We start from the raw sequence: 22345 nt of genomic DNA, 5'->3' as shown, positions 1-22345 counted from the left end.
CAGTGTATGAGCTGATCTGCATGAAGACCATGCACTATGGAAGAGAGGTGCACACATTCTCTCTGCTGGTAAGTGGATTGTTCATAAAGTGTTAACCACTACAATGTCATTTAGACCACCATGTTTCATTAATGTGTGATTACTACCCACACACACACCTTCAACACATACATGAATGTGAGACATGCAATGTGTTACATCACCTCAAACACCATCATTGTTCTCATAGCTGGAAATAACTTTGGTGAAGCAGAAGTATGTAGTGTCTCTGTGTTACTCTGATATCACATAATTTCCTGTCCTCAGCCAATGACAGACATAGAGTGGAGGGCTTTAGAGTGCTATGCACTTTATAGGCACTGTGTACTCCCAGTGATGAAAATAAATAAGTAAACGCAGGGCAGAACCATCTAAAAGCTGTAAATTCACAGGCTGATGCAGGTGTCTGTTACTTGGCTGATGATACATCTTCAGTGGTGACACGTGTTCATTCCACTTCAGACCACCAGATCACACCACCTCTGCTGAGATCAAATGGTCACAACGTAGGAGTTAGTGTCACATTTGACTCTGTATATGAAAAAATCACACAGATACATTTATATTTTACACATATAATGATTTTGCAATCGAATTAGATGTACATTTATAAAATTCATTTGAAACCGTCTGAACATTTAAATTATTTTGCATCTTTTGTTTTCTTTAATTCAGCAACCCCCCCTTATTCAGTACAGTCGAAAATGATCAATCAAAGGGAGTCACGACAGGCGTAAAGCAAAGCAGAGCAGATTAGTGCATCAGCTTTAAGCGAGCTTTAAGGAAAGTATTCATATAAAAACATCATTAACAACAAGAATATCATTAAACATGTTTTACTTACTTATTAAAAATATTTATGATATGATTTATGAAAGGGAGGAGCTGTAAGCTTTTGCTAAAAGAGGGATAGAAAGTTAAAGGAGAAAGATGAGTGATGCTGGGGCTGATAAAGAATGTAAATGTAGGTGCATGCACTACACCTTCACTACAGGTGTAGTGCATGTCTCATATCTGACAGATTAGATGCGTGCCAAAGTTTGTAGACACGTTGGTGTGACAAAGGTGTGAGGGTTTGATGAGTCATTAACCATATGGTTGACATGTGGGTGGGGGCTACAGCGTTGTGAACTCAGACAGAGTGGTTCTGGTGTGACTGCTTGACCCCCGCAGTGCGTGGGCCTTGTGATGCTCTGTGTTGACATATTCTGGCTTGATCACTTGTCTCCAGAGAGGAAAGAGTATCTGCAAAAACAAAAGTACGAACTTACTCTGAGTAATCAATCTAATCATTTCATGAAGCATTCCTGTACAGGTGGGAGAGGTCTGACGTAAGTAGACAATGTTTGACCCTTCATAAACAGAATTTCTTCCCAAACTGAAGGATTATATTTTTTAAGAACGATGTCCATTCCTCAAGAAGAGCTCCTGATTTCTGCCACTATAAAAACCAATATAAATAATTTTCTTGGAAAAAGAATTTCCACCTAGTTTAATAACTTTATTCCTAAATCAAAATGTTGATATATTTTGTCCATATTATATTAAATCCAGATTGTGAATAAATGACTGCTTAATTTAATCTTGCTGATGTCTCTACTTAACACTTCAAACTTACATGTTTGGCCAGTTTATTGTTTGCATTATCAAGGTTGTGTTTACATTTTTAAGTCAGACTTCAGAATAGCAAAGAGAAACTTTCCCACTCCAACAAAGAGATTTGAAAACTAGCATCAAAGTCCATCCATCCATAATTTTCTTAACTTACAGTATGTGAGGTAAAAGCAAGCAAAAAAAAAAAACAGGTTTGGGTGAAGGTTAGATGAGAGATTATGAAATGAAAAGAGATTTTAATCAATTGAAGGAAACAGCTTCTGTTACTCTCTGTAATCTGAAAATCATAAATAATGCTTTTACGGCGACATTATTTTAAAGTCAGGGTTAAAAAAAACTGTTTTAGTTCTAAGCAATTACATGAAAAAGTACAAACATGGGCAAACACATCAAAAGAAAATTTCAACACAAAATTTCACAGTGACGGGGTCACAGGTTTATTGTTGACTCTCAATCATCGTCTCAGACTGCCACCATGAAGGTCAAGTGACTAGATAACTGCTATAAAAAATGGGACAGGAGACAAAGACATCGTCATAGAAGATAATACAGCATGCTCTATAAACAGTGTGCTTCATTTTTATAAAACAATACAATAAAAAAAAGTACAATTTTCAGACACAATGGCTTTCATATCTACAGGATGGATTCAGTTCAGTTCAATGAAAAAAAATATCATCAATTGTTTGTTTACATGTCTAAAATAGAGATTCACTGATCTAAGATCAGTCAGGTATCATCTTTGCAGTTTATTATAAGCAATCACAATTTTTAATGAACTCATACACTTTTTGTGCATCTATATCTACACATTTGCTAAGTTGGAAATTTAATAAATGGCTTACTATGAAAAAAAATGGTTTTGGAGGGGTCAAATCCCCTGTCAAATGTAGAGTTCAGTACCATCTGTAGCCTACAGGGGGCAGCAGTATAACATTGTTAAAATTGCTGTTGATGAAGATGGACAGAAAGAGATGATTTCTGAGCTGGTGTTACATGTTTCCAAAGCTTAAATGTTCCAATCAAGAGACACTCTGTAAGGTAAGAAATGTACAAGGAGTTAAACGTTTCTTAATCTAACTCCAAATGTTGTCCTAAGTTATAAGAGAAACCAAAATTGTTACCCCAAGCTTCTTGTTTAACTAAAACAGATGCTGCTCAAGGCCTATAATTGGCACATTTGCTTGTGTTGTTTTTATGTGCTGCCACTGCCACTTCATATTCATATATTCAGAAGAAAGAAATTGCAAAACATACTCTGTTTTCATCTATAAATGAAAACATGGTTTTGCTTTTCGTATAATAGAGTACAGAAACATCTCCAGCCTACTCTGAAATGCTGAAAAGCTTATTTTCATCTCAGATTCAGTCATTTCATGAATAATCCGTTTATCCAAATGAAAACAGCAAAATTACTCAATCAACTTCAACCTTCACAAAATTTGAACCAGCTATCTTATAGGGTGTAGATGTTTTTAGTGTCATCTCCTCTTACAATACATCGGCTCCCTCCTCCTTCTGGCTCAGTTTCATCATGACCTTTGTTCCAGTCTGCAAGGTCTTTATCAAATTAGCATTTTCTCCCCGCGTGGCTCAAACACATCAAGGTCCGGATCAGAAGCCATTTAACTCCTTTCCCCGCTGGTCAGCCGAGTTTCCCCGCTGTCACTCACAGTCAAAAAATAGGGAAGTGATGTAAACGCCCTTCATGATTCAGTGTGAGCTCAGAGAGTGAGCAGGCAGGTCTCTGTGCAATATCTATCTGATGACCTTTTAAGGTAAGAGTGAGGCTCTGGACTGGATTTCACTGTTTTAAAAAGGGAGAATTTCAGATAAATTAAGATTAGAATGACAGTAGAACTGTATTATGAGCAACCACAAGGATTTGAATGTCAATATTTACAAAATATATAGTACATCTTATACAGGAAATTGCTTTTTATACAATAGTATCAATTCAACTTTGAGATGAAAACACCCCAATAAATGTTCAGTTTACAAATTATACACATTGAGCTAAGTAAGGAGCCAACACTGTACATGCGTTCATCTTTTACGTACCTCTTTTTTCAAGAACAAATGGGCGAGTTTTGTGTATTTTATATTAACAACAAGGGAAAACCAAGTATTGCAAGTGTGCCTCTGTGTGTGCTGATTTGCTCACACACAATGTGCATTGGGAATTTAAATCATGTCGAGTCCCATTTTTTGTTTAAAAAAAAGATTTAAGCTATTTTAAGTAATATCAGGTGAGAATGGCATTGCATTGAGATTATATGGTGCTTTACGGTCAAATTGGCAGTGTAGCAGAGAGTAGTCTCGAATGTATTCTGTACAAATCTAGTTTCAGCACACAAAAAAAGCAGAGCCTCCATCTTTATGTCGTAAGAGTGCTCCAAAGTCCTGACTGTAAATAAGTCTTAATGCGCAGTATGTAGCTGGAACTATTCAAATACTTATTGGCAAGTCCTTGGCATTCACTGAGCACCAACCTATAATAATGTATTCATGAGTTTGGAAACAGGGAGCTTGAATCGGCTCAGATGGAGCAGAGGTGAAGTCCTTTAAACATGAAGGGGACAGAGTTCCTTGTTGGTAGGAAGGATTGAGTTGGCAAGAGCTTTGTCGAGGTTAAAGACTTATGGGACTCGGAGTGCTTTTGCTTCTTGGTCCTTTAACAGTCTTACAACATTTAGACATCTTTAACTTTGATCCAGCTTTCCTCTGCACAACAATATGAACACACAACAAAGCTATACAAATATATTAAATCCATACAGATTTCCTTTTTCTCTTAAATACAATAGTTTCAAAAACAAAACATTGTCTCCATAAAATGTCCTATAAATAACCGTATTTAGTAGTTTCCAAGCACAAAGGTTCATTTCACTTCCCCTTCCCATTCTGTCCTCACAGAGCCTGCTTATAAAAGCATCAGGGAAAGACTACTAAAAAGAGAAACAGATTCCCATATTCAAATCATTTTCATGTTGAACTTGCGTGCCCCACCCTGTCCTCCACTGGCAGCGGGTCCATCCACCTTTCTAAAGGAATACTCCACAGAGAAATTGTTCTTGTGCTGCCCCCTCCCTCGACTCCACACAAACAGCAGGATGAAACAGAAGAGCACCACCCCCAGAAACATGATACAGCCCATAGCTGTGGATATGAGGATGGTTTTAAGGTCCAGAGTAAACTTCAAGAAGACTCTGGTGTCATTTAGATTTGTGTCATTAAGGTCTCCAGCATAGTAAGTGCGGTTGGCCATAAGGGCTGCGTCTAGTGGCAGCCCACTCACTGTAAGAGTGGCAAAATAGGTGTCGTTTCCACCTGCATTGCTGGCTATGCAGATGTAAGTTCCACTATCCATCACTTGTGCGTACCGTATTTCCAATGTTCCATCTGGTAACACAGTCAGGCGACCGCTGCTCTTTGTGGTGATGCGGCGGCGTTGAGGAGAAATCCAGAATATATTGGGTGTTGGCTCACCTTCTGCTCTACATATAAATGACACCACCTGTCCCTCACGGGCAGTTATCTGCTGCAGCTTCCTGTTGCGGATTTTCGGCTTCTGACAAGTAAAGTGATCGAACAGAGCAGAGTCAGAGAAAGCGTTAAGTGCCCTTCCCTGCACCTCTACGGGCATTGTACACACAGGGGCGGCGCCGTCGAAATTCAGGGTCTTCCTGCGTTGAAGAATCCACAGCAGGCGGCAGTCACAGGCCAGAGGGTTGGCGTCCAAACGCAGTGTCTCCAGAGTGTTCACAGACTGGAAGGCTCCATCCTCCAGGGTCACCAAGCTGTTAGTGGAGAAGTTAAGAAGGCGGATTTGACGTAGACCGCCCAGCGCGTATGGCTGCACCACCGCCAGGTTAGTGTTGACAAGATGCAGCTCCTTCAGCCTAACAAGGTCCCGCAGAGCCCAGGACTCCAGCATAGAGATGGGGTTGTAGGAGAGGTTGAGGCTGGTGAGGTGAGCCAGGCTGCGAAGGGCGGATGTGGGCACAGAGGTGATGTTGGTGTGCGTGATAGACAGCCAGGATAAGTTAAGACCCTGCAGGCTGTGAGGAGAAATGTACTCCAATAAGGGCCAGTGATCGATCTCCAGGCCTCTCAGGTTTCCGAGCTTGCGGAAGTTCTGGTCCTCTAAGGTGGAGATGCTGAGATAGCGGAGTCGCAAAGTCACCAGGTTATGCAGGTAGGACAGAGACTGACTTGACACAGAAGTCAGGTTGCACCTCTCAATTGTGAGCTCCCTCAGCCCCACCAGACCCAGAAAGGCCTTGTTAGAAATATAAACCAAATCATTGTCTCCAACTTCCAGGTTTTTTAGATTTCGCAGGTCTTGGAAAGTAAAATCCAAGAGAATCACAATTTTATTTCCACTCAGGTCCAAGGAAGTTAGATTGGAGAGTCGAGAGAAAGCCGCCATAGGAACCAGTTTCAACTGGTTACCCCTCAGTGAAAGTGTCTGCAAGTTCTGTAGACTAGAAAAAGCATTTGGCTCCAGTACACTGATCGTGTTCTCACTTAGGTCCAGCTTTTCCAGACGTTGATATGGAAGCAGGTCACCATGCTCCACCCAGCGGAGTTTGTTCCCACTCAGGTCCAGGATCTTGGTGTCCAGTGGGATGCTGTCTGGCATTGCTGACAGGCGTTTACCATAACAGGACACTGTTTTGAGTTTTGTGATGCACTCACATCGCTGAGGACATCCTTGACTAAGAGTAGGTGACACTGCAATCATCAGCAGCCAGAACAGGTGTGGAAGGAACCAGCCTACGTCCCTGCCCCGGCATATCCCCATGGTCCTTTCTTCTGCTCTCCTGTCTGGGAATGAATCACTGGGCCAGACACCTGAGGAGAGAGAGAGAGAGAGAGGGAGAAGGAAGAAAAAAATGGGAAGATAAAAATAAAAAAGGGAGGGTTGAGAGGGAGAGAAAAAGAGAAAGACAGTAAGACAAATTAATTAAACTAAATTCCCCTTCTACAGCAGTGATTAAACACTCTAAATTAGTGAAATTACAATTACTAAGTCTAATTGACCTGGCACAGCAGTGAAATTAAAGCTATGGGATCCAAGTTAATGGGCCTGCATTCAGCTGAAACTGGTCGATTTAACAATAGTCAACTGTGACTTGTAAGCAGTAAGGTTTTAAAATCGCATGCCTGCACACACAAATAAATTCCCTTTATTGCTATGAGTCCATTTTATATCTGGTGGTTGTTTTGCTCTCAAGCTATTTCATGCATTTTAAATGAAAATTGAAAATCTCTTCTATTCATGAGACCTCATGTGAGACATCTTGAAATGCATGAAAAAGGAAAACAATCGCAGCCTCTCAAAAGCCTTAAACAGAAAATTGCCCTGCAAAATACACTCAAACAGGCCACTAATGCTTCTGAGGAAGCACAAAACTACCAAATTAAATGGAAGTACCGTAGGAGAAAATAAAAACATACAAGCAGGCTCAGTAAATTCAGCAACTAATGTCTTTGAGTCCGTTACATCATCTGCATAAGTCTGAAAGGCATGAGGCTTATCATGGAAGGAGCTAGCCTAGCCTGATCGGGCCTATGGATTTCATATGGCACACACACACACACACACACACACACACACACACACACACACACACACAGATATACACACATATGCTATTCATCTCTATTTCTCTACCCTTTTGACGGCTGGTGGGTGTTGCTGACAGCAGAGTGGTAATCTGTTTATGAACACATTGGGATATACCAACCAGTGGGATGGAAAATAACTCCAGAAAACATATTCCATAAGAGTCTGATAATTGAGTTGTGAGAGAGGTTGACAGTGTGTTAAAACCATAGACTGCATAAAAACATGGAGGAAGTCTAAGTGACGTCACCCATTGGTTTCTGAAGGGCTGTTTTGGATAGCTGGATTACTAAAAGGCCACAGGTTTAAGGGGTCCCCAACCCAAACATGTGCTGGTGATATCACTAAAATAATTTGGAAAAATGTGCTCCCGAAATAAAATATAACGATCTCATTTGGTCATATAGCACACATAACATAAAAATGTATCTGTAGCTACAACCCATCATTTATACACATCCATAGATAAAACTAGTAAAACAGAGAAGTATTCTAATAAGGCAAGGTAAAATGAAGACCTAAATCTTCAATAAAGACATAGAGAATGACCTGCACTAATCCATTCACCAAATCCCCCAAATCAATAGATCGTACAAGACAGGAAGTGATCGCCATTTGAAAGAGAATTAACTTTATTGAAGCGGTCTTAATCCCCTCCATCTGCTGCCTACAGATGATTTAATAACTCCTATAATGTCCCTTACCTCTTCAATTGTTCTAATTTACAATTCGCCCTGGCTCAGAGACAAATACTTCCATTTGCCAACCTGCCACAGAGTTAAATGAACTGTCTGAATGTGTGAGCAGGACCGTCCGTTGGCAGACAGGCTTAAAGAGAGCAGAACATTGATACAAATTCAATTAGGACAGAAAAAATAAAAATGTCAGACTTTTGAAAAAGCCATCAGTAGTATGAACGAGGAGATGTTGACAGCGTGCCCACCAACAACCTCTACAAACAACAACACAAATGTTGTGTCTTTCTTAGTGGTCTAACAAGGTCAAGAGAAAAATCAAGAGCTCGTCCTGCACCTGAGGCAGATAAATAATAACAGATTTACTTTTTTGGATTTCTTAGACATGTCTGATCAAATATTAAAATCAATGATATAGAACCAAGGATTTTGTCTACTCCTGCATTCTCCTTCCTTGCTTAATCCTGGCAGCTCCAGCATTACCCACAATACAACTATGGTTTGAGTCGCTTGGCTGGTAACTGAAATACTAGCCTTACACATATGGGGAGAGGGGTACAGGTTTCTTGTGACCTTTCTTTTCTGTAACTCCAGAACCCAGCCTTTTAGAAATGTTCAACTTGTGACATCTCTTGCCGTAATTTCTCATCCTTCTTATAGCTCCCTCTGGGATTACAAAAAGCTTTACAATCATTTACACCAACGCAGTATCCTGTCAACTGGTTGTGATTAGTTTATGGTTCTCTTGAAGTATCCTATCTCAATCAACCTTTGGAAAGACATTACAGTATCTGAATTATCTTTACTTTGGTTGGAGAACTTCACTTTCAATACAGCACAAGCTCACTGATGTCATAATTAAAACCTCTGTTCTCCACTGAGTGGACCAGATTCCACCCATTGGGTTATGATTTTGTCTCACAGTGACAAGTACTGTATTTTTCTCTTTAATGCTTACTAGGAGGAAACAATAGAATTTGCTGATAATGCAAACAGACTATTGTGTTTCTATAGGTACATAGAAACACCAGCACGTCTCAGTCTTCCTTAGAAAACTGCTGCTGAAAAGAATGAAACCTGCTTCTACAGAATTTTTAAATTTCCCTTCCTCCATAAACAGCTGGTGAGCAGAGACTGAAACAGAAAACCACAAACATCCCCCTCCCACCCCCACGACACATTTCAAAATGTCAGTCAAATGAGCTGTCGTCCAAAGCCATATCTGGTAGCAGTCTTTCTGCAGTAAGCCAAGGGGCCCGGGACAGCTAATGCAGCACAGGTCAACAGCAGGTGGATGGAACGTTGTGCACTCTACTGTATACAGCATGATCCCTCCCTGTGGGGCCCAGCTGCACACAGAGCTGCTGCCTGAGAGGCTTCTGTTACCTGCTAGTGAGCTGCAGTCTAAAATAACCAACGTATCTTTTGATTACACAGCAGAAGTATAACAGAGCTCTTCCCTGCTGACCTTCAGCTGCTGCAGGTGACAGAAGACAGAGGAGAGGCTCCGCTGAAGTAAAGGAGCCGTTTGTTCTGATACACTTCTTATTTCATTGGCTCTTCTTTTAAAAAGGATACCGTCCTGAATTAAAAACAACTGGACTGTTTTTGTACAAGGAGTGAAGATAATTCAACAAAAGAGATAACGTTCTTCTAAATTAGAATACATTAGAAACAGAAGCACTGTAAAAATAATTACAGCAAAAGTATTAAAGTAACAAGAGTGCATTTTATACATCATGAACAAAGTATGGAAACAGTGTCTGGTTCATTGAACAGACAAAGGTTTGCTCTCAGAGAAATGTTCAGTTAAGTTCAGTTATGTAAAAGTTGAAGCCAGAGGATGTCGGGTAGACTGAAGTACACAAACTACAGTATGGCTCCGAGGCAGAATCAATACGTAGCTCGAATAAAAACTGCAATGCTCAGGTCAGCTTCGAAAGGAAAATGTCTTATGTTGTCATGGAGATGTTTGAAAAGCCCACCACCCAACCCCGCATGAAGTCTCCTTTTCCTGAAATAAGCAAAAACAAACCTGTCCATTAGATGGACTCATCTAGTTCCACACCTCTGCGCTACACTCATCTAAATTTCATAGAATAGTTTGCCTGTATTTTCATGCATTTTACTCACAGTAAATGTGTTTGTTGCTGTAGTATTTGTGGCCTTGTTATTGCCTTTCTGACTTCGGTCGATAAAGTTGCACCAAAACACAATATAGCAGTAGAAATATAGTTATATACAATCAAATATTAATAAAACAGGAATATAATTAAAATATCAAGCAATAAGCAATACGTTGTGCTGTACATTTCGGCACAAACAACTCAAATAAAGTAGTACAAAAAAGAAATTTGGAAAATTAGCTTGAAATAAAACCAGACAAATGATTGTCCAAAGCTATGTCCTCTTCCTCTTCAACAAAGTCGGTCCATGTCTCGCACTTCTTAACAAAGGTTGCTCCTCAAAGCCTTACAGGAAATCATCTTTCCCATTTCAAGGTTTGTCTTTAACAATTTCCATCCATCCGCTGAGGTTGGGGGGGATCAGGTTTATACCCTTTCCTTGTAATTGCTTTTTTTGTAAGCACTGGCGATATTTTACACAAATACCAGTGTTGTTGGGTTAAACTATCTATTTTGTAGTTTCTCTGAAGAGTGTTTTAGCTGTTGAACACAGCAGATTTATATGTTTGGGCTCCTGATCTGTCAACAGACTGTAAAATTCTTTACGTATTGACTTAGTGTGGTCAAAGGGCTTAAAGAAACACCATCATCAGTAAGTTAACGGTGGCTTTCAAGTGCATGAAAAAGACGTTTTACTTAAAAGCACTGGGTCAGGTTTTAATGGCAGACATTTTGACTTGACACTGAAGCAGAAGCAGCACATTGGAAAGCAGTGGTCATAAAAGTGTTCATTTACACCTGAGCTTTTCCCTAATATTTTCACTAAAATGTTAATGAAGGGTCTTTTTGCAAAGACATTTCTTTTATATCTACACCTTCTTGTGCATGTGTAACTTTGACATGATAGTTGTGAGACACAGAAAATGACATGGAATATTAGTGCCAAAAAACAACTCTGCCGTAATTAAATAAACAGCTTGCTTGTGCAAAGCACAACACATGGCCCAATATTACAAACACATTATGTGTTTGTTTTTTTTTATCCCTGTGGAGCTTAAATTCATCCAAAGTCCTCCACTCTACTACTCCACACGACTACAGAAAGAGACTCAAACTGTGCTGCCATGACAGTGAAAGACAGTCTGCGAGCACAAATCAAAGACGATGGCTGCATGCCGCTGTTGGATGCTCCTGTGATGCTTAAAACTGGAGCTGACACTCCCATTGTGACACAAACCAGACACATTTGCAACAAGAAATACACTCACGTTGCCTGAAGCACTTAAAAGCCAAAAAGGGTTGGTTTTATGACAAAAACAAGTGCAGATTCCTGAGGCTTCAGGTAAAGATTCTCTCAAATTTTCTTGAAAAGGCAGCTGTGATTTCCAAGAAACACAGAGGAAACTGAAGGAACATGGAAGGTAAATTATTTTGAACAAATCACGGCTTCTAAACTTTTTTTTTTTTTACATCACGTTTGTGTTCATCAATCAGCTACAGCCTCACAAAACACATGAATACAATATTCACTGCAGTGATTGCCATGTTATCAACAGTCTTTCTTCAGGAGCTGACAGAACAATGGGAAATAAGATGGTATTACATTTTCATTATAAAGACTCCTGAAGAGGAGCTGTTGTTGATGCCTTTTCTTTCATGATGTGTCGTACAGTTCAAAACAGAGCTGTAGATGGGTTGTTAGTTACATTATCTTCATTATTTCTACATACTGAACTGATCTTGTCCCTGAATACCCTGTCTTTTCGGGTTAAGATGCATTAGATCCGATAGTCAGCATTGCCATTGTGAGCATGTTTCCATGTTGATGTTTAGCATTTAGCAATTATTTAAAAGCAACCCAGTTCCCGAGTTCAGCCTCACAGAGCTGGGAGAATGGCTGCAGACTTAGCCTGCATGATAAGAAGAATCTGCAATGTATAGTAATGTATAAATATTGCAATGAAGATATGATGTGTGATAATAAAATAAAATAAATGCTTAAGTGTGCATAAGCATGTGTTACAGTTCATGTGTCTTTTTGTTTTTTAGTCAACTGAGGCATCAAGTGATAGGTCAAGAGCTGTGCATGCATGGTCTGTGTATCCAGGATTCAATCTGACAGGTAGAAAGTCTGCACGCTGCTAACATAAAAGGTACATTACTTTTTTTCCCCCATTCATTGTGATTTAGTCAGTCTTTAGTGTAACTTAATGTGAACACTACACTTGTTCTTTACATAATTTGCATTCATTGCTATGAGTGTTTTCGTTGATTCCTGATCTTTGCCGATCAAAATGAAAGATGATTATGTTAATTTTAGCTGAAAACATAAACAGTCATCCTTCATCCTTCATCCTCCTGCCAGTTTGCCCTTCACCCTCCTCCTCAGTGTGAGGAGAGGTGTAAAGTCTCTGCAGCTTCAGACAGCGAGGGTCCTCCAAGTTTAGAGTCTGTAAAATGCAAATGGCAAAGTAGGTGACCCGGAATTCATTTGCTCTCTGACTTTGGCCCAATTACCATCGAAGCACTGAAGAAACCGTGTGAGTAGGAAAGGTCGCGAGAGAAGTGTGACTTTGAAGCAGAAAAAAAGCCAAGTGCTGGTTAGATAGCAACAGAGCCTGATTTAGACTGAAGAGTGGGCTGCTGAGCTGCAGGGGCAAGGGGGCTCGGTATGATGTTCTGCCACCTCTCGACATCTCTTCCTGCTAAAACATTTATTTTTGGGACCACCTTTAATCCATTCTCTTCTCCTCTTCAACCTCTTCAACCTCTTTTTGTAGAAACAGACGCCATTAGGGCTTGAAAGACACTCAATTACACTAATGGCCCTAATGCAAACGTTGTCCTTCTCAGCTTTTTGAAATAATAGATAGCCAGGCCCCGACATGTTTCAGCATAAGCACATTAGGATGGGATCAGACAGAGGGCACTGCTGATGTTCAGCTCAAACTTAAACAAAAAAACACGCTCATACCCCATAAATATATTCATAAAGATTCTCTAACAAGCAGAAATGTGTGTGTATATGAGTGGGGAGAATAGAGATTTAAATGCATCCCGACGGCTAGCAGACTGGGAATGTGTATGCAAATGCAGAGCTGTGCCCGTGTGCCTAAGATCACATTTGGTGAGATGTGAGATGTTAAAGGTCGGTGATGTTTTCTAATGTTATTTTAGAAAAATCCCATTAAAAAGAACTAAATCATCCATGCATCAAGAGATTTCTCTGGTAGGCCAATTTGTTCCTGCCAAGATGTAGAAAACATCCCTACACTTTTTACAGAAACAGTAGGGAAATGTAGTTCTTTATATAAGTGTGTGTGTGTGTGTGTGTGTGTGTGTGGGGGGGGGGGGGGGGGGGGTTCAAACACAGAACACACATTCTGTGCTTTGGTTGGAGATGGAAAGTTTGTTGGGAGTGCACTGAAATAAAAAGGAATGAGCTCAATCAGGCTGCAGATACACCATAAATTGGTGTTTGGGTTTTCACGGGGTTAACTGACAATAAAAGAAAACATATCAAACATCACTAGAACCTTGCTTTAACATTACAGACAGAAGCATTCTCTAAAACTTCCCTATGGGGCAAAGTATTGTTCTCATGCACTGCAATCCATGTGCTACTCATAAGGGCCTATGGCAGCACATATGTAAGAAAATAATATGTTCCGTATCGAGCAAGAAAAAGCCATAAAACAGCAGAACTGAGACTGCAAGACCCATAATAATTCTGCAGGTGTAGGATACAGCTGACAAATGAGCAAGAAGAGTGTTCAAGAGTGTGTAGGTGTAGCCAAGCGCTCACCAGAAAGGCACACAGGCCGAGGCATAACATCCACAAAAAGCTCCTCAAATGGCTACACTCATTCCTACCATGCCCACTCACTGCGTTTTACATAAGCACATACTGTGTGTGTGTGTGCGTGTGTGCGTGTGTGCGTGTGTGCGTGTGCATGTGCGTGTGTGTGTGTGTGTGTGTGTGTGTGTGTGTGTGTGTGTGTGTTTGTATGTGTGTGTGTGTGTGTGTGTTTGTATGTGTGTGGTATGTGTGTCCTCAAGAGAAAATACATTACTCATCCCCTCTCTGCCTAGGGAAGCCATCGCCAGTGTCCATCATTCCGTGTGGGGAGACCCAGAGGCCCCCGGCTGTGAATAGTGCAGGAAACACACACAGTCACACAGGCCATTATACAAACACACACACACACACACACACTAACTAACCTGAGAGAGAGAGAGAGACAGAGAGAGAGAGAGAGAGAGACAGAGAGAGAGAGAGAGAGAGAGAGAGAGAGAGAGAGTGAGAGACAGAGAGAGAGAGAGAGAGAGAGAGACAGAGAGACAGAGAGAGAGAGAGTGAGAGACTTTCTCCCTGCAGTCTGGTGATGGATCGTTAGTACAGGCGGGGCCGTGGCACCCACAGGCAAGGACACCAAGTCGTCGGGCGAAGAATAGAAAAATGTGAGCATAAACACCTCCGATCTGAGTTTCTGCAGTAGTTGGTTTGGTGTGCATTTTCATGAGCATGTACGTGTAAGTATTCGGCCACACGGCAGCCGATGGCACTGAGGAGACAGCAGAAGTCAGAGGAAGATAGATTAGGGGCATCGTGTGCAAACAGTCCACCTTTTTAATGCGGTTCTGTCCTCGGGCCCTGTATAATAAAAATTGACGCAGTGGGCTGATCAGATATGAAGAAAATATCCATTATGCCCTAACCCTGCCTGCAGATTGATATGAAATCCTAGTCAAAGGGTGCCAAATGGGATTTTAATTATAATAATGGATTACAGTGAGACTACTAAATTGCACTTGTGTCCTATGCAAAGCATAAGCAATGAAACCAAAAGGACACAAAGGAGTGATTAAGAATGTGTCTTGCTATGTGCCATGAATCTTTAATAAGCAAGAACTGTTACATGGCTTATGAACATAAAGGATTCAATGAACAGGAGCTAAATAATTGACGAGGTTATACTGCATGGTCATGTCCCACTGACATGGAGACTTTGACCTGAGCAGCAGCTGAATGACCTCATATTCAAAGACATAGAAGAGCTAACATATGATACTTATACCACAGAAAATGGCACTGGCAAACAACAAAGACAAACATTACTGATGGCTCCTTTTCAACTTGATCTGCCATTAGGCTATTAAGTTGGTAAGTTGTTGTTTTTGTGCAACATTTTAGTTTCAACAAGGCCTGAGAAATACATTTTCACGTTACACAAAGTGGATAAAAGCCTTTCACCCTCAGTCCATTTATTAAAGTGAGTACTCAAACTGCTGTCAGCTCTATGTTCTTCTTAAAAATATCTAATAAGGAGAAAAAGTGCTATGAAAATGGCTCCTGAACCTGCAAATGTTTCACAAGGCATTCTGAAAATAACATCCAAAATGAGGTCATTATTGAATACTAACTGTGGTGACTGTTTATAACAAGGACAATGTCCACTTGAATTGATCATATTTTAACATAATGTTTTATGCAACAAGGTGTTTGCAGCTCTGATCAGATCATCTCTGGGGAACCTGTGGATGAGTTGTTGTTTTTCAACTGTGTTCACAATCGATTCAAAAGGTAAATACAAGAAGATTTTGGGTTGTATTTCCTTGGTTCTTTATTCATATAAAACTTCAAGTATTACAAGAGAGGTTGGTTCTGGGTGAAGGTTAATAACTCCGGAAATTGTTTTGGGTTTTAAGCACCCCAGAGTTAATCAAATTTTGCTGTTTGATACCCATTCCACTTGCAGGACATCAGTTCAAACACCCCACTTTATTAGGCTCTCTCATCAAATTGCAACAACATATTTCAAGTTTTGGTTCCCTTGAAATAATCGTACACATGTTAAATCCACAATCCAGTAAGGAACAGGAAAAAGGAAGCAAGACTTCTTAAGTGACAGTATTGATAGAGCAGAATTCTATTCCCATTCTATATATATATATATACAGTATATATAGATAAATAAAAGGTTGGAGACCCCTACTATAGATAACATTATTTCTCTGTTAATATTTAGGTTTCTTTATGTAAATCATCCACCTCAAATCCAAGAGAACTTGTTGGTCTGTAATGCTGTTCTAACTCTCGACACTGCTCACGACTGGGTTCTGACCTGGGTGTTTTTTTATCTACTTTTTCTTAGGCGTGTTCACAGCTGAAGGTTAAAGCAAATATTTGGGGTCTTAAACAAATACTCCCACATAATCAGAAGCAATCCAGGCACATTCAGTTTGAGTAAACACAAACAGATCTCAGAAGAACATTACATGTGATGCCCGTCTATGAGGCAGGCTGTGACTGTAATGCAGGAGGACATGTCTTCCTCTGGTCACATATACACTCAACTACACTGGCACCCTGAGCAGTGCCGTCTAATCAACATACAAGCGAACACATTTTTATTTGCAACATTATACAACAGTAGTTCATTAATGTGCTCCATCAATGTAGGCCTATTACACGGATGGCTGGCTTATTTATTCCATGCTTATTTATTTCCAGGCCTCAGGAGACCTGAGAGAGCGCACAGCGAATAGTCTGATGATAATTTGAAAAAATCCTATTACACTTATTAATGGTTCACCTCAAACATTTGATCATTAAGCCATGAATACTTTCCATGAACAGCAACAATCCTCCCTTTTTAATAGGAGACAAAATAAAAAATGGCACTGGTGTTGTCAGTCCTTGGTCTTTTACTGGAAAAAGAAAAGGAGAGGCGGAGGCGACAAATAAACCGCACTGAATGGGTGAAAGCATGGATACTACAGGGGCATGCTCAAGGGGCTTACCCAAACCTGTGTCGTGAGCTGGAGATAAATTAAACCTCTGAATAGCCAATCATAGAGATTCCTCACACCGACCGCTGACGCAGATTCAACATGTTGAAGAGATTCAACATGTTGGCAGAAAAAAAGGCCAACGGCAACAGAGGCTAACGGGGGCCGACGGGTAGCGACGGAGCTGGACACAAAAACTAGGGCGCCTACAATCTCCTTAGTGTGTCAGGGCCTTAAGACAATGGCTAACTAGCTTACAGCTGACGTCAAAACAGTCTGACAATCAAGTCTGAGCAAATTACTTTTCAGTCTTAATAAAGCTAAAGAGGTCATCCAACAATTTCTGGGGTTTTTTAACTTGAGTTTTTAAAGGGATTAAAAACAAAAGATACACAGTTTACACGCACGGTATGTTATATTCTGAAACTAAGGGTCTCTTACTCAGAAGCGAAAATTAAAGCTTGGCCCCTTTAAGTAGCAAAGGATCATGGAAGTTGTTGTTTGTAAAAACAATGACCTTTGGGTACCAAAATCCAACTGACATACAGTATATATAATATAAATAGACAAGAAAAAAAGCATGCTTAGCTAGCTAGTAGCAACCATCTTTACAGTTGTTTGTCCCAAATCAGACTTGGTTTTTATCTCTTTCCCCTCTTCATGTCCCACTAATCTTACAGGTTCATTTGGTTTAATGATGCCTCTGTGATGTGTCACCTCTGGGTGTGGTTAGGGGTATGATTGTATTGAAAGGCATGGTTGGAAACATTTAGGATTGTAAGATACTGCACTCAATCAAATGTAACTCATATTACTGAATTAGTGAGCATACATGGTGCTTGTTTTTCAAAACAACAATTTTGTTAATTAAATAATACAATTTACAGGATAAGCATTTTAAACAAGTGTCCATGGAATCCTTTTAAATGACAGCCGTGTCATTTTGGCAAAAAAACTAAAATAATTAACAACCATATGGAGATTTCTGGATTACTTTGTCTATGAGAACGACTATGTGGGTGTCACACTGGAAGGACGACAGCGGTCAGACACCCGTCTGTCTCTTCAGCCAGCTACCCATGTGGACAGGCTGCCACTGGCAGCTAGCCTGTTAAATGGCCATCCTCTCTTTAAGCTGCAGTGATCTGAGTGTGTCAGTCAACCAGCAGCCCCCTCCCCAGGCAGCCTCTCAGGCTACTAACACCACCTCAGCAGGGATGAAAAGTGATAGACCACCAGGATTGAGGAGACATAATTGGGGGAGCTGGTACTTTTTGTTCTCAGTGAACAGATCAAAATGCTTGTTTGTCCTTGTCCAAATCTTTAGGGGCTCTTTTTTAAAAGATGGGAATAAAATAGAATTTATTATAAAGCCGCTGCCCTGATTATGTCTGGCACTTTTGATAAGATGAGAAAATAAAACAAAAAAGATTTTTGTCCTTGAAAGCTCCCTGATCAAATACGTAATGACTCAGAAACATCCATTACTTTATGACTATCATCATAAACTGCTTGTTGTCAGCTCCTCTACCATGATTAACTTTAGTATGCATGGCACATGCTAACCTACAGTATGACACATTTCTTTCATTTATTTTATGCTGGTGAAATAGAGAACGGGGGGCAATTCAATGCTGATGACTTCTGTTATTTTCTCAAATTCCAAATGCAATGGATCAAAAACGGTATACCCAGATGGTTGTAAATTTGTACAAATAATAACAATCCATCATCAGGATTCAGCCATTATGCTAAAATAGACGAATGCAGAGGAATTTAACCACAGCTATTTCAGAAGCTGTGCATAAAAATTCCTCTTGGAGAGTGAATATCCGTTAAAGCACAAATTCAACCTTAGGAAAAAGGTTAATAAGAGTCATTTTCAAAGCTTATATGACTACTGTGTTAGCACTGAAGGGTCCTGAATACGACTGTGACCTTTACTTTCTCAGGAAAATGCACAATCACAGCTGTTTATCGGTATTAAATAGAGCTTTGCAGAGGCAAGGGTCAGAGAGAAAAGTCATCAAGAGGTGGAGGTGAGTGTGATCAGAGTCTCTGCCAGCATCTATTTCCTGCCTGGCCTGCCTGTCTGCTGTGTCACTGGCCATCACTTCAATTCAGAGTCATTCCATGCCAATTGGCTCGTCTCTCCGTCACTCTCACACTCCCTGCCATAACCAGAGAGGCAGAGACGAGACATATTAGGATGGCATCACACATAGCATGGTTCACATCATCATACACACACACACACAGACATACACGCGCACAAACACAGATTTAGGTGTCCTAATTTACACATGAAAACACATGATTGCACTGATATACACAAGCAGACAGGCAGGCAGCATGCAATTACCACACACAAAGACACTGCAAACACCATCGTCAGCCTGCAGAGCAATGAGAGTGAGTTGTATAATAAAAGGTTGGTGTCTTGGGGACTTGACCTTTTGAAATCTTTCTGTTTACAGACATCTCTGGATGGGAAGCAGCTTAGGATCAAGGCAGAATAGAGGCGGCGATATCTTGTATGGTGTAAAAGATGTAAACCCTTGTTCTACATTCTGACCCCAACGCTTTTCTTGTCCTTTTTCTGCCCCTCAAGGTTGATAGACTCGTGGTAGCATCATAAGCCTAAATCTGCCAGAGCCTGCTCTAATCCTTCCTGAAGCCTTTGGGCTCTCCGTGTCCTTCTCATTGGCTTTATTAAATGGATCCCTGTCCTTTCTACTTCCCTTACACTGCCTGCTGCCTGCTCATCTACAAGGCCAATTACAACCAGTTATCTAGAGTCACACATGCCCTTCGTCTTCGCCTAAGGAAAGTGAGAAATGTTATCTACGGCCAGTAAGAGGCAATGCCACTAATGTAGGAGTCAAAGAGAGAGGCAGAAACTCGAGCACTCATTGTGTAACTGTATACAGTGCATGCACTGGGCATCCATAGAGATTCATTCCTCAAACTTTTTTACATGATTGGCAGAGGTTAGAGTTTCAGGCAGCAATCTAATACTGCCCTCAAAGTCCCTGGAGAAAGAAGTCTGACTAGCAGTGTGAGCCAGTGAGAGAGCGAGGGAAGCGGTGTGCAAATTGAAAGTAATCCTCAGGCCTGGCCGACGAGGCTGCTGGAACCACATCTATTCATAATTCATCACTCGACGGCAGTGAGGTGGAGAAAGTTCTGTCCGAGTAATAAACCAGGAAGAGATGTCTTTGAAAGGTGCGGGAAGAATAAGGCAGATAAGCCTCTGTGCTGCTGAAGGTCCCCGGTGAGAACGGCACTTGTTATAAGTAGAGACAGATGGAGACGATAGCTGGCAGTCTGCGTTTTTCACATCATATTAGCTCCTACAGCTGTCCATTCATGATATTCAAGCGGAGAATAGCTGACTGAGTCACTGTCAGGCTACTTTGAACTGTCAGAAGTCAAATTAAGCAGCGTCCAAGCATTTCTAGACCAAAGACTTTCATGACCGACAGAGGAGGTTTTCCTCTAATTTGATCCTTTTAAGCATTTAGGCGAAAGACCAGAAGGGAGTCCATCTGCCCAGATCCACTGTTGAGTTACAGACAGAAGACACATGGTTAACCAGTGAAGCTTGAACCTTCAATTAATTGGCCTCTTCGGTCGGGGCAGTAGAAACGAGCCATGGACACAAACGTATCATAAATTATTATCAACTTGTAAGCAAACAGTTGTCTTTTCAGCCCCCAACCAGCAGACATTGGTAACATTAGTTGTCTGAGTTATGTTTGTTGTAACCAGTTGAATGTCATTTATAATTCTGACTCTTTTAGCTCTGTTTTTGGTCACTACCAACTCCAGAGAAAATGTCAGTCACTTACTATTTAGCTGCTTAATGCTTAACTGTATTGCCAGCAAGTTGCTAACGTTTCAATTTGCTGCAGGGTTCATGACAGGGAACTAAATGTGAGAAATAGTAGAGATTGATAACCAAATAATGGGTGGTAATCAGTCTTGGAATTACGTTATAGACTCTTGGGGCAAGGCCAGTTTATTGGAGCTTCTGGTGTAACTATCTGTTGGATAAAGGACTTCTGGCACATTTCCTTATCCGTGTGTTGCCATTTTTTTATTGTCTGACTAGCATCCTTAAAAGCGATAACAGTTCATGTGTTGGGAGACGACGTCTAAGAGCAGAGATGCACTTCCATGCAGATGTGTTGTCCTTGTGTGTGAGCCCTTTCTATTTGTCATTTTATGTTGAGTTATTATAAGATATAGATGATATATATATATATATAGATATAGATACTGATGGCTCTGTATCACATATGCTTGTAAACCTACCAGGAATTCATAAGTAAACTGAATAATCAGATTTAAAGCATTTATGTAACTGAAGCAGAAACGGTGCCTCACTCATGTGACACAGGATGCAAAAGTCCTTTTGAAAGAGGATACTGACAGTTTTGGAAAACCGCCACTGTCATTTAATATGACTGATGATAACAGACCTTATTATGGACAGACATCTTACTGACAACACTCACTAAGCTCAATCTGAACAAAAACTGACAACATTATGAAAAGTAACTCATGATATCTAAAAGTTCTCAAATGAAGAACTTCACATACTTCACTGAGACATTTAAGGGAGTTTGATGTCAGACAAAAATGTACTAAAAATGTCAATGCAGGAACACACACAGTTTATGTGACAACACATACTGTACACTGTGGAGGTGACTTTGGTTGTTTGGGCTGTTGGCTTGTCCTGAAACATATTGGCCTCCCATAGTTATGTCACCAGCATCACCTGAAGGTGAGGAGGAAACTGTGAAAGTGTAGCAAGTGAAGGCAGAGAATGTTATAAAGACAGGACAAAAGGAAGGTGACACAAGCCTAGATGGAGTGTATCAGCATAAATTCCAGCAGGGGTGAATGATTAAAGGAAAAGTTTGGCTTTTTTGTGGTGAATATGCTTATTCGCCTTTTTCCTTTGACTTATTCTAGTCAAGGAGACAAGCTAAAGTCATCAGCCTGTTAGTTTCTCTTTGCAAAAATACAGGAAACAAATGGTTAGTCTGGCTTCATCTGAAAGAAACAAAATCTTCTTACCATTAACTAAAGTAGTATTTTGCTTTAACAAGAAATGGATCCCTAATTTTACATTTTCTACAGTTTTTTAGTTTCAAGTCTTTATGCTAGGCTTTTTTATAAAAAAAAAACATTAATGTAGTATCCATATTCTCATTTAACTTTATGCAAAATTGTCAGTAGTGTCCAACTATTCTGTATTGCTAGGGGTGGACACTTTCTTTTCAGACTACAAAAACGTATGGATGATCTAATTTTGTGCCTCTCATGTAGCCGAGTGTAAAATATTGCATTAAAACCAGTATTGAGGATACTTTTGAAATTTGAATCCCACTTTTCTGTGCTTCTCTGCTGTAACATGATGCCTGCTGGCATGTCTG

The 22345-nt window shown here is 40.4% G+C and overlaps 1 protein-coding gene across 2 annotated transcripts in view; it reads right to left on the bottom strand.

The window, feature by feature from the left end:
- Window positions 1–2074: 2074 nt before the first annotated feature.
- The window catches only part of lingo3a (leucine rich repeat and Ig domain containing 3a), a 34361-nt gene continuing 14090 nt past the window's right edge, over window positions 2075–22345 (bottom strand). The window contains exons 1-2 of one of the 2 annotated variants that reach the window (XM_061033397.1): window positions 8347–8698; window positions 2075–6510 (exon numbers count right to left, since the gene is read on the bottom strand). In XM_061033397.1, coding sequence (XP_060889380.1) covers window positions 4628–6460 — 1833 coding nt within the window. In that variant the 5' untranslated portion in view covers window positions 6461–6510; window positions 8347–8698 and the 3' untranslated portion in view covers window positions 2075–4627. Of the gene's footprint in view, window positions 6511–8346; window positions 8699–22345 lie in introns of those variants that run through there. The other variant, XM_061033395.1, reaches the window with a different exon arrangement.

This window comes from Labrus mixtus, chromosome 3 (genome assembly GCF_963584025.1).
Source record: "Labrus mixtus chromosome 3, fLabMix1.1, whole genome shotgun sequence".
Taxonomy (NCBI): Eukaryota; Metazoa; Chordata; class Actinopteri; order Labriformes; family Labridae; genus Labrus; species Labrus mixtus.
The sequence above is the reverse complement of the archived record's forward strand: the minus strand, read 5'-3'. Positions and strand labels throughout refer to the sequence as shown.